The sequence below is a fragment of the Euleptes europaea genome, chromosome 14 (genome assembly GCF_029931775.1).
Source record: "Euleptes europaea isolate rEulEur1 chromosome 14, rEulEur1.hap1, whole genome shotgun sequence".
In the NCBI taxonomy this organism is placed as follows: domain Eukaryota; kingdom Metazoa; phylum Chordata; class Lepidosauria; order Squamata; family Sphaerodactylidae; genus Euleptes; species Euleptes europaea.
In genome coordinates, this window is record NC_079325.1 from 28,031,665 (window position 1) to 28,044,440 (window position 12,776).

Sequence of the window (12,776 nt, forward strand, 5' to 3'; positions counted from 1 at the left end):
GTAGGATTATTATATAATTGCTGAATTAAATACAAAAGTCTGATCAGTGGAAGACTCATGAAGCTTGGCCCGCAGACGCTGTCTAGATACAGACTCAAATGCAGCCTTTAAGACCATAAAAGTTACACAAAGCACACTCTTTGGGCGGGCTGTACACTTCTCTGCCAGAGGACAAGAAACAAGCAATGATCCAACCTGCTCTCTCCCCAAAACACCCTCCATCTCCAGTCGCAAAATCCATTTCAGGTATAAGTAAGTGAAGAGTTTCCCAACAAAGGAATGCAAACTAGTGGGGTGGTAATTAGATGGAGCAGACCTACACCCTTTCTTGTAAACTGGTGTTTCTTGTAAACTGGCCTGAAGCCAGGGGCTCTGGAATTACACCAGTGTCATTCATTGCTGTAAGCAAAGCTGCTAATAGTGGAGCCCACCGCTCAGGAAAGGTCTTTAATGAATCCGCTGGCAAGGAATCCGGGCCAGAAGCCTTACCAGCCTTTAAAACAGTGTACTAAACCCCCATCTCCTGCTCTGTTACCAGAGGCCAAGGTGGAAAAGAGTTACCTAGGGAGATCAGGAGCCCCGTGGCGCAGAGTGGTAAGCTGCAGTACTGCAGTCCAAGCTCTGCTCACGACCTGAGTTCGATCTCGACCGAAGTTGGTTTCAGGTAGCTGGCTCAAGGTTGACTCAGCCTTCCATCCTTCCGAGGTCGGTAAAATGAGTACCCAGCTTGCTGGGGGTAAAGGGAAGCTGACTGGGGAAGGCACTGGCAAACCACCCCGTAAACAAAGTCTGCCTAGAAAATGTTGGGATGTGACGTCACCCCATGGGTCAGGAATGACCCCGTGCTTGCACAGGGGACCTTTACCTTTACCTTAGGGAGATCAGGGACAATGGTAAAAAAAGGAAGGGTCTTGCTGACCCCAGGAGCATTAAAAAGGCAAAAAAGCGGTTCTCCCTGACCTCATCAGGAATACAAGAATGTGGAGCTGTAACAGCAGCAAGGGAGTCAGACACCAAGGTCCAGAGCCTCCTAACATCATGGATGCTAATATAAGCTGGCACCACTGATCGATGCTGGGATTTATTGAAGAAAAGAAGGCCTTAGTCCCTTTTTGCCCAAAGCAGGCTAAGTAGTGTTGCTGCTGAATTAGCTCAGGGGCAGTCTGTGTCAAAGATGGGGGTTTCCGACCCACCATGTAATTGCCAGGAAGATTCGATTCCCTTGTCCCTGGACCTTGGAATAAATCCCCTTCTGATAGTTTGACCGAAACTGGGTTTGGACTCTCATACACACAGTGGAGCACACCAATAAAAGCAGCAGACTATCTTGAAAAGATTAAAGAATAGGTTCAGACTTAAGCATAAGACAGGAATAAGCAGATGAAAATAACAAAACTAGTTTCTTAACATGCACTTACGGACGTGAAGGCAGGTTGGTTACAACATCTCCAAATCAGTGGAAGTACCAAAGCAGGGTAGGAGATGTAGCAAGCTGTTTCCTGGCCCATTACTGGTCCTGATGATGTTAACGGGCCATGCTTGGAAAAACTTGTGCCAGATGGTTATAGGCTAACTTTACAGGAATCTGGATCCAGTGACCAGTACAAGCCAATCAAGAACTTGATCCAAAAATGATTATTGAAGAGGAGCAAGATTTCCCCCTCCCATCTGACATCGCTGAGAGCAGCTAAGTCAGATACTTGTGAAATCCAAAGGCTAGATCTCAGGCTTTTCATCTTTTCCTGGGAAAAGCAGAAGGAAGTGTTTTTAGTGTTTGATACAGAACTCTCTGTCTGTTCTCTGACTCATCAGGAAACAGGCTGTCACTTTAAATTTATGACATGGGCAAACACTGATGTTTGAACCGTCTAGTTGATTGATACAGAGGTGACGATTTCTCGTTGACAGTTTGGACCTCGACCTTGAATTGCTCCCTTGGATGGTATTCTCAGGAATGATTTCTGTACTGTAACATTAGCTCAATATCCAGTGATGGGGGTGTCTGTCTAGTATCTGCTGCTGCATTGCATCTGAGGAAGTGGGCAGGCAAGTTTATGATCGAATACAGTCCTGTTACTCTTTGAGGTTCCACTAGTCTCTTATTTTTGCTTCAGCAGACTAACATAGTGACCACTCTGGAATTATGCTCTTTACAAAGTATCCCAAGAATTGCGAACAGTCTGAAATTATGGGTGCAGTCCAGTCAGAATTAAGCACTTGTCATTCTCGTGTGAATGGGAGAGATATTGCTGGAATCTCCTGCCTAAAATTAGTGGGACTTAAACATGCTTCTGAAAGCTCAGGGAGATTGTGCATGAAAACGCTATAGAATTGGGGGGTGCACATAGTGTTGGCTGTTGAATGAATGGTGAATAAATAGTACAGTTCCTTGTAACTGCATGCCTGTTGTCAGAAGTTTGGCTGGGATAGTCCTGTCTAAACTTGTTTCCAGGCTGAATCTTTCAGAAGAAACTTGGAGTATTTAGGAGTAAACCGGGGGGGCGGGGAGTGAGAAATGTGAAAAAGCTATTTCAAGATGTGAAAGTTCATGGGAAAATCCAAGCTGGGCTTCCCCCAAAGTGTACTGTGCTTAGTTACACAACATTATTTGTTAATTTAGATTTATAGTGTTCCCTGTCCCCTGGATCTTTAGTCTCTAGTATAGCGTAGTGGCATACCTGAGGCAGGTGGCCTGTGATCAGATTTCCTGATTTTATGTCTACTTAGAAACCGCCTTGGGAGTTTGTGTGGGGTGGTGGTGGGTGTAGCAGGTAGGGTTTTTTGCTGTCCAGTCGCAGCTGACTTAAAGTAACTCCGTAGGGTTTTCAAGGCAAGAGACAGTCAGAGGTGGTTTGCCATGGCCGGCCTCTGCTTCACGACCATGGTATCCCTTGGAGGTCTCCCATCCAGATACTTGCCAGGGTCGACCCTGTTTAGCTTCTGAAAACTGACAAGATCAGGCTAGCCTGGGCATCCTTCCCCCTCTCCTGACTTTGTTGTGATCTAAATAACCTGCAGATGTTTTCCAGGGGGGAAACTAACAGGCTTCTGAGCAGCTGATGAAGGGGAGGTTTGCCCAAGCAAATGTTCAGCCCTGCCTTGCCCCACCCCATTCCTCTGGTGTATTGTTGTTTTGAAGAAAAATATAAGCAATGGGAGATTTGGTCACTGCTCTCTGACACAGCATGTAGCTTGTCTTGAAGTTCTTTTAATGAGGTGTACATTGCAGGATTTGGGGGGGGGGAGGGAAGGAGGGAGTTATTGGGATTTTGTTTTTGCACTTTGCAAGTGACCTTGAGCCACAAAGGAAAGTCAGGGTATAAATATTTTAATACATAAAATAAAACAAATCCCCGTTTCAGATTTTACCCCAGCCATGTCAGTGCTAGCCCTAGGCAAGGCTCTCCACTCTCAGCTCCCCCTGCATAATATGGTGATTAATAATAATATCAGCCTATTTTACAGAATTATTGGAAGGATTAAACAGATAATCCTCCTTGATTCTTGGTGAGAAAGCTGAACTAAAACGAAGTAACTAAAACAAATAAGTAATGTGTTTGAATGCTTTGAATATTTAAAAGTGGTAAGTATTAAGAACAATAATAATAACAACAATAATAATTCTCAGTAGTGGAAGAACCAGTCATTCCTCACCCCCAACCCACCTCGACCCTGGTTTCCATAAGGGAGAACTTGCAAGGGGTTCTTCTTACTCATAGGAAATGTTCATTCAGTGATGATGATAATAATGCAGTTATAGTGCTCTTCATGTATATAATAGAGCAAATAACCCCCTATTCCCTATCCCAAGGAGTCTACAATCTACATTTGGGCAGTGAAGGAAATAAAAAAGGAAGTGATGGTGAAAAGCAATCGAGGCGTATATTATGAGATGATGCAGTTAAACATAGCTAAGCTTGGCTTTAGTGCCCAGTGAGCACAGAGGGCTTTGAAGAAAAGTGAGTCTTGTTTCCATAAAAATTAAAAGCTAGCGTCAATTTCATCAGACGCTTAAGGCAGATCCCACAAAAGGCACATACCTGGGTACATCTATACATCTGAGAATATGAAGAAAAAAGTCAGCAACAGGGTGAAAGAGTCACAAAATGAAGGAAGCACAGGATGCAATGCAATTATGTGGACGTCAGATGTAATTTTGAAACTCACGCAGGACATTTAAAGTAGCAATAATGGAAGATCACTTAATTTTGTTAATTTCGCTAAAGTGGTGAACACCTACTATTAAGTAGTGTAATGGCTGAGGTATCAGAGGGCCTCATTAAGTCTTTGGGTTAGGGTGTGAAACCTCTGGATGACTTCTAATTCAGCAGTCTCACACTGGAGACTCCCTTTGAAGCTCTTTTGCTGGGGAATAATGTCTTGTACTGTTTTGGTTTGCATTGTTTTCTAATTTTGTAACAACCCTATGGGTTTGTGTTTTTTGGATGTTTTATGCTGTTTGATGGCAGCGCTTCAATTGTCTGTAATCGACCTTTAGTCTCAGCAAGAAAGGTGGGCTATAAATATTGGTTTCAGAATATTGCCACTTTTAGTGTCACATTTCTATCCATTTATTCTTTTTTATAGAATAAATATGGATGGTGGGTTTTTTGAGGTGGGATTTGAAGGGAAAGGTGACTCTGTTTAAGTGTTTGGAGTGGAAATTTTTAAAAAATACTTTTTTATTAACATAAATTTAACATAAACATACACATTCATGTACTCATTCACATACAGATTGGGCTTTTTCCAGGGAAATTAATTAACAATTTTAAGTAATAGTTTACATCACACATTACTTCATCTATGTATATATAAGCTTTCTATTCTTTACTAGCCACACTGCTAGTCTTCTAATTATTCCAGATTCCAAATCTCTGATTTCTAACATTATAAACCTTGTCTATTGCTTTTATTTTAATCTTATATTTGCTTTTTACTCCTCAGGGGGGGAAAAGTTAGCATAATCAAGATAACATTTCCATTTCTTTTGAAAGTCTTCTATCGTTTTCTCTTTCAACATGCTGGTTAATTAGGCCATCACCACATATTCTCCTATTCTCCTATTTTCTGTTGCCATTTCTCTATTTCTGGGACGTCTTCTTGTTTGAGTGGAAATTTGGTAGTCTTTTAAGGGACTGTGAGACTAGAATCTCTGCCTGGTAGTCTGCAGTCTTTATGAGTCAGTGTTGCTTGTCTTGCAACAGTGTTATCAGCTTGCATCTAACTTGACTTTCAGTCAAGGGCTCACTTGGTTTCATCAGTGGAGAACCGTATTAATTTTTTAGCTCCTGCAAATTATCTCTATGCCTTGTGCATGTGTAAAGTGCCATCAAGTCGCAGCCAACTTATGGCGACCCCTTTTTGGGGTTTTCATGGCAAGAGACTAACAGAAGTGGTTTGTCAGTGCCTTCCTCTGCACAGCAACCCTGGTATTCCTTGGTGGTCTCCCATCCAAATACTAACCAGGGCTGACCCTGTTTAGCTTCTGAGATCTGACGAGATCAGGCTGGCCTGGGCCATCCAGGTCAGGGCATGCCTTAGATTACCCCAAATATCAGAGAGCCTTTACTTTGACCCGCTTTAATGCCCTCCCATCTGCTCTTCTTGAAGGGAGATATGCCCGTCTCCCTTATGAACTCCGCCTCTGTCCTTGTCAATCTGGAATGGTGGAAACAGTTGAACATGGCTCATTTTATCAAGACATTCATAAAATGTTCATCAATCCAATTTTGTCTAGCATCCCAGATAGAGATAGCCACACTACTTCGCTATTAGATGACCGTGTCAAAGATATTACCTATCAGGTTGCGAGATTCTGTGCCAGGGCATGTGTAATAAGGCAGAAGAAGCTGTCATAATGTCTTTTATGTTAAACAGACCATTTTATCAAGAGTTGTTGTCACTACATTTTCGTTTCACCTGATGAAATATTAGACAGTTTTTAATTAAGATATTTCTTTTTGTGTACGCTGATCTTTGGCTGCAATAAATGAATGATGATGATGACTTTCAGTCATAAATCAGAGGTGACTGCCGTATTTTTCGCTCCATAAGACACACCTGACCATAAGACGCACCTAGTTTTTAGAGGAGGAAAACAAGTTTTTAGAGGAGGCTTTAAAGCAGAGTCCCTGGAAGCCGGGTGGGGGGGGGGTATTTAAACTGCTCTGCGCTGCCTGGGATGGCAGCATGGAGAACCCGCCCAACAGCTGAGCCTCCGGACCGGGAAGCGCGGGGGGAGGGGGGAGGTTAAACTGCTCTGCGCTGCCTAGGCAGCTTTGCCCTTCTCCCCGGGGCCGGATTCACACACATTTGCTCCATAAGACGCACAGACATTTCCTCTCACTTTTGAGGAGGGAAAAAGTGCGTCTTATGGAGCGAAAAATAAGATTAATTGTTTCATTTACGATAGTATTTTCAAAGGGTTATGGCAGTATTTTCAACGCACTACCATTTACAAGAAACATGTAGCATCATGCGCTTCAAGAGTGGGTTGATTTGAAACCTCCTCAGAGTAGATCTGCCCTGTCAAGTACACCAGAAGCAGGAAAGGAAGTCGGGGAGACTGCAGAGAAACTGAATTAATTCTTTGTGTTGGGTTTCACCATGGAAAATGTGGGTTTGTTTCCCATGCTGGTGCTACTGTTTTGGGGAAATGTTTTGGAAAAATTAAACCAAGCAGTAGTACCAAGTAAGTGTGTGTGTGTGTGTGTGTGTGTGAAGTGCCGTCAAGTCGCTTCCGACTCATGGTGACCCTATGAATCAATGTCCTCCAAAGTGTCCTATTTTTAACAGCCTTGCTCAAATCTTGCAAATTGAGGGCCGTGGCTTCCTTTATAGAGTCAATCCATCTCATGATTCTTAGGAAATTGACAGAGCACTGTAAGAACCTTTTCCTGGGAGCAAGCCCATTGAATAGACCTGAGTAGGATTTTGAGGAGGCCTGCTTAGAAGTGCTCTGTCAAATGCAATGATGTTGAAATTATGAAAATATGCAACTTGTCACTAAAATCAGTCTCCCTTCCAAAGGACTGAAAGGTAGTGAATGTAACACCAATTTTTTGAAAGTAACCATGGGCTCAGGACTCACCTTGAGCCCCACTTTGCTGGCCTGCGCTGGGGGGGTGGCTTGGGAGGATGCCAGGCGAGGTGAGGTTTTCCTGGCTGGCCCCATGCCTGTGGAGGCAGCGGAGGTCTCAGCCTGGTCCTGCAAAGTTGGCAGCATAATGGCGGCTGGGCCGGGGAGCCTCCTGAGGCTGCATGGCTTCCTTGGTGGGAACTTTCCCGCCCAACCGTTTCTGGCCTTGCCTGCCTCCTGGTTCAAACAAGCCTATCAGACTTGGGCTTGGGGGCAGGCCTGGCCGGCAGACTGCAGACCTGGGCGTGCTGGAACGATGCGAGCCTGCTCTGTGCGCCCCGACGGCCAGCTGGGAGGCGGGCGGGGCGCACAGAGCCAGCTGGGCAGGCTGGAATGGCGCGAGCCGGCTTTCTCCGCCCACCTCCCAGCACTCCCAGCTGGCTCTGTGCGCACATTCACTCCATAAGACGCACAGACATTTCCCCTCATTTTTGAGGAGGAAAAAAGTGCGTCTTATGGAGCAAAAAATACGGGTATATGCCACATGGAGCTCTGTGTAACTTTTCCCTGATTTTATCAAGTGTAAAGCAGCCTACAGAAGACTGCAATTACAAGAGGAGAAAGGAGAGGGTTGAGGGTCTTTCTTTTTTTTTTGTTGCTCAAAACTGCCTGTCTCTGGGTATCTGTTGCTTTCCCTATGTGGATAGGAAAACATTGGGGCTGGGGGACGGGAATGAAGAGAAAAATGCTGTCAGGAAATAGGTTAAGGACCTTCTCACGCATCTGTCTTGTCTTCCAAGATTTTTGCACCAAGATTTTTGCACCTAGAGATCTGCATGACATCTGTTCTGCTTCATCTCCAGCACAACCACTGAAGAACTGAGCTATTTGATCATATTTGGAAGCAAGTAGCCAGCGCGGTGTAGTGGTTAAGAGCAGTGGTTTGGAGCGGTGGACTCTGATCTGGAGAACCAGGTTTGATTCCTTACTGCTCCACATTAGCAGCGGAGGCTAATCTGGTGAATTGGATTTGTTTTCCCACTCCTCCACACGAAGCCAGTTGGGTGACCTTGGGCTAGTCACAGCTCTCTTATAGCTCTCTCAGCCCCCACTCACCTCACAGGGTGTCTGTTGTGGGGAGGGGCAGGAAGGTGATTGTAAGCCGGTTTGATTCTCCTTTAAGTGGTAGAGAAAGTCGGCATATAAAAACCAACTCTCCTCCTCCTCCTCCTTCTCCTGATTTCATTGGAACTTAATCCTAAGTGAGGGTTAGGCACCAAATTCAATGGAGTTCCATGGAACTTAAAAAAAAATTAAAAGCAGCCATCCACTAGATGTGAAAATCTTCACGGTGTACCATGAGAACTTCCATTCTTGTATAAAATGGGTGACACAGGGAGCATGTGTCTAATTTTTCCACCAAAGGTATGAACAGGAAGGGGAGATTAATCTTCCTGTGACTCACCTGACCACATTCTGTAGCCTCGGGTACATTTTCCCTTGCTTAGCTCACTTCTGGTGTTGTACCCAGACTTGGAGAAAAGTGCATGGGCTGATGAAGCTGAGAAAGGTTGGGAGAGGAAGGTCCCCCTCACCTGTATACCCCAGTTGATGTCAAAATTAGACTCCATGTGGCATATAAATAAAAATGGCTGCTGCCACCATATCTAGTTTGGCCTTCAGGTTTTGAAAAATGTGTAGTAGCGTAGCAAAGAAGAAAGTAACAAGAGTCACACAGATTTATTTTTGTTGCCCAATAGAGTGACTTTTAGGAAATGGTATGTGATTCAATTGAGCTGTTGTTTACTGACTGTGTATTATTTTACTCTTGTTCAGTATTATTAAATATTTGAAGGGATGGGGGAAGGAGGAGCAGGAGGGAGAGTCAAACCCAGTTGCTTTTCAAATGTCCTTTGAATATTCCCAGGAAAGTGCCACTGAGAATTTATCAGAATCCTTTTGGTGTTCCATTGCCTCAAAATTAAACAGTAGTCCAGTTTGCTTATTTGTCCATTTTTGCCCACAAGTCACAGCTGATTTATTGTGACCTCCCCATGTGGTTTTCAAGGCAAGTTCAGAGGTGCTTTGTTGTCAGAGGTGCAAGTTCACAGGTGCCTCTGCATAGCGCTCCTTGACTTCCTTGCTGGACTCCCATCAAAGTACAAACCAGGGCTGACCCTGCTTGGCTTCCGAGATCTGTCAAGATCAAGCTAGCCTGGGCTATCCAAGTCAGGGCAGTAGTCCAATAACACTTAAAAAAAACACCAGCATAAACTTTTGTGAGTCTTCAGATACATAGCAGAACAGTTAGGAATGAGTGGTTGTTTTGCTTTCTTCCTCTCTGTTCTCCTGCGCTGCTGTCAGCTAGTATGAGAGGGTGGGTGACCTCGTTGGGTGATTTGGAAAGACCTGTAAGCTGCAAGAAAATGAATGAGATTGTTCTAGAGAATAATCTTAAGTCCACTTATATCCCAGCCCATGCTGTGTTTAAACCTAGTGCTCGGAGGGTGAGCTTATGCATTCCATTGCCGGTGAGCTGTAAAAACTGGTTGCACTCTCAAACCCCGTCTAGATTCCTGTCATGGCAGCCAGCACCACTGTCTGGGGGGAAGTGTCTGGTCTGAAATTAGCTCAAATTGCTTTCATCGTCACTTGAATGTTTTATATACGTGAATAGTTATTTTCTGGTCAATGACCGTAATAACAATAAAAGAAAAAGTAAATTAGCTCTCACTATGCCATTCTGCTTGATGGTGCCTTTTGTTTTCGGTTTTGGGAGTCATTGTAGGTACTCTGGGCCGTACCACTTGGTAGATCTTCGCTGTACCTTCTGTTATTGACAGCAATGTTTTGCCTTCACTGGGTACCTTTTGTGATGATTCCAATTAGATGTACAGGTGTGAAATATCGTGTCTGAATGGCATGCAGTTTGGTTACTGCACTCAGGGTGCAGCACAGAGAAAAGCCAGATTTTGTGATTAGAATAAATTATGCAGATTTGGACCATTTTCATGATACCAATTTTTCCTGAAATCTGCTTGCTTAATTGCTTTAGTTTTTCTAAGCATGGAACATGGAACATTAGACAGCTGAAGCCCCCCACCCACCCACCACCACTGCTGGAACTCTTGTTTGCTTCCATTTTTATAAGTGACTTTTGAGATTGGTATAGGCACATGCCAGTGTTAAGTTCTGCAGTGAGAAGGACTAGAAACTTGTCAGAAAGCGGGGGGGAGTAAAGATTTTCAGAGAGGTTAAATTTTGTACCAAATACTAAATTGTTCGCTTGGTTGATATGGTTGCGGAAACTTGGAATGCATGTGACCTTGGATTGTTTCTTAATTGGACTATTTATATCTTGCCTTTCCTCATGGTTGAAGGCAGTTTACAAATTATAATGAAAAACAATTAGAGGCAATAAAATACCCCCCCCCCCGCAAATAATGCTCCTTCTTCTCCTCCCCCTTGAGATACTGAGGCTGGATTCCCACGCAGATCCTGTTCACGTGGAGGCTGTAAGGAAGACCCTCCCAGCCGCCACCCCCCCACAAATCCCCCAAACCAGAAAGGGAATTCTGAACACCTGCTTTTGCACGTCTCAGTGCATCCACATTGCAAACCTGGCCGGGCCCTGCTGAAACAGCTGACTGTGTCTCTGGACAGAGGTGAGGGCTCCACCATCCAGGGCTATTGTTCATTGCATGTGACTAGACCTGGTTTGGGGCCTTCATATAGAACAGTTCCCATTGAGAACATTCCAAGAAATGTGAAATGTTACATTATTTTGAGGCAACGGTATAAAATGCTTTTCATTTGCTTGCATAAGAAGGAAAGAGAACATGCGATTGGGCTCCTGGGCATGAAGCTACTTCTTGCCCATATGAGTTCTAAAACAGTTCCATACCTTTTGTGGCAGTCATGCTAGCCTTTTGAATGCTGGTGAATGCTAGTGAATGACCTGAAGTGTGATTTTTTAAAAAAAGTGTACGTGCACACACACACACAAACACGCTGTCTCGGCCCCACCTACCTTACAAGGTGCCTGTTGTGTAAGTGTGGGAGGAAAGGGAATTGTAAGCCACTTGAAACTCCTTATGGTACAGAAAAGCGGGGTATAAAAACGAACTCTTCTTCTTCATCATACCCTCTTGATGCACATCTGGCTGTCCCTGATATCCCTTGTAACATCCGGCAGCCCCTCCAGTTGTCTGGCAGCTGCTGCCACAGATGCTGCCAATTTCTCCATGCCCTGGGAAAACGCATCCTTCCCTCGTTGCAGGTCGTCAGCCACTCCAGCTCAGTTGCCACCCCAGGACCCCAGTAGGGGCTCTGAGTTCCCTGCTACAGCATCCCTGAATCAGCTGCCCGCCTCCCCTACCAATTGCCTCTCCACCTCCTCTAAGACATCGAATCTGTCTGCTGCATTCTCTCCCCCCCCCGCCATTGACTCTGGTGACCCCGCAATCCCCTGTCCCCTCAGTGATATCTCCCCAGATGTCTTCCTCCAGGTGTCAGAGCCCCCCTCCTTCCTGGAGCCTGCACACATTTCTTTACTTCATTAATTTACTGTATTCATGTCTCACCTTTCTCCCCAATGGGGACCCAAAGTGGCTTAAATTGTTCTCCATTTTCTTCTCACAACAACTCTATGGCCTTTTATGCTTGGTAATTAGCAGCGCGTTCCAGGCTGAAGTGCCCCGCATATTTTTTTGAGTTCTTCGCATTCCAGAAGTCACTGCAAAGCCAGCGCATACCTGCTTTGCATTTCTTAAGAGCCCCTGTTTTATTTGCTCGCAACCTTTTTTATTTGCTCTGTCCCCCTGCCTCAAAGCATCCACTCAAGGAAGCATGAAGAATCACAGACGCAGGTTAGCTATGTAAACGACGATTGCTAATGGCTACGCAAATATAGGAACGGAGAAGCAGGCGAGTGGGGGGTGGAATTTATTTGACTTTCTCCTCCTGCATCAGGACCTTGAATAGACATTTTAAAGGTCGGATTTAAAAAAGGAGCTTTGAGCAAGCATCAAAATTGACCCTGCATAAATGGCCCATGAGTTAGGTTAGGCTGAGAGAATGTAACTGGCCCAAGGTCATCCAGCAAGCTTCCATAACAGAGTGGAGATTTGGATGTGGGTGTCCTAGATTGTAGTCTAACTACAACATCACAGCTAGCCTTGTGTATGCTTGTTCCTATTGCCTGATCTTGTCAGATCTCGGAAACTAAGCAAGGTTGGCCCAGGTTAGCGTTTGGATGGGAGACTCCCAAGAAAGTCCAGGGCAGACCATCTCTGAAAATCTCTTGTCTTGAAAACCCTATGGGGTTGCCATAAATCAGACTGGATGGCACTTTGCTCCACCACTACCACGGAGAAGGTACTGTATTTTAGTTTTACAGACCCAATTAGCTTGGCTGTAATTTAACTCTTTAACATTTTCCTGTCTCCAGGTTTTCAGCAGTTATCACATCTGTCTTCCTATGACATTATTGTTCCCGAGAGGGTTACTAGAGAACGGCGAGAAGTATCTGGTTCCTCTTTGGCACAGGTATTTTGGACTGCAAAATCACCAAAGGCTGCATCTCCTTAATCACTTAAAGAGTCAGGATAATCTCCAGTGAAGACAGATAAAACATTGGTAGAACTGTAGGATTGGTTTGTAAGCACTGTACTATATAGGTTATTTAGAAGGAAAG

The 12,776-nt window shown here is 44.6% G+C and overlaps 1 protein-coding gene across 1 annotated transcript in view; it reads left to right on the top strand.

Annotated features, from left to right (window-relative positions):
- Positions 1–12,776, top strand: part of LOC130486773 (disintegrin and metalloproteinase domain-containing protein 9-like) — a 66,803-nt gene that overhangs the window by 13,299 nt on the left and 40,728 nt on the right. The window contains exon 2 of the mRNA XM_056860072.1: positions 12,531–12,628. Within this exon, the coding sequence (XP_056716050.1) occupies positions 12,531–12,628 (98 nt within the window). The remainder of the gene's footprint in view (positions 1–12,530; positions 12,629–12,776) is intronic.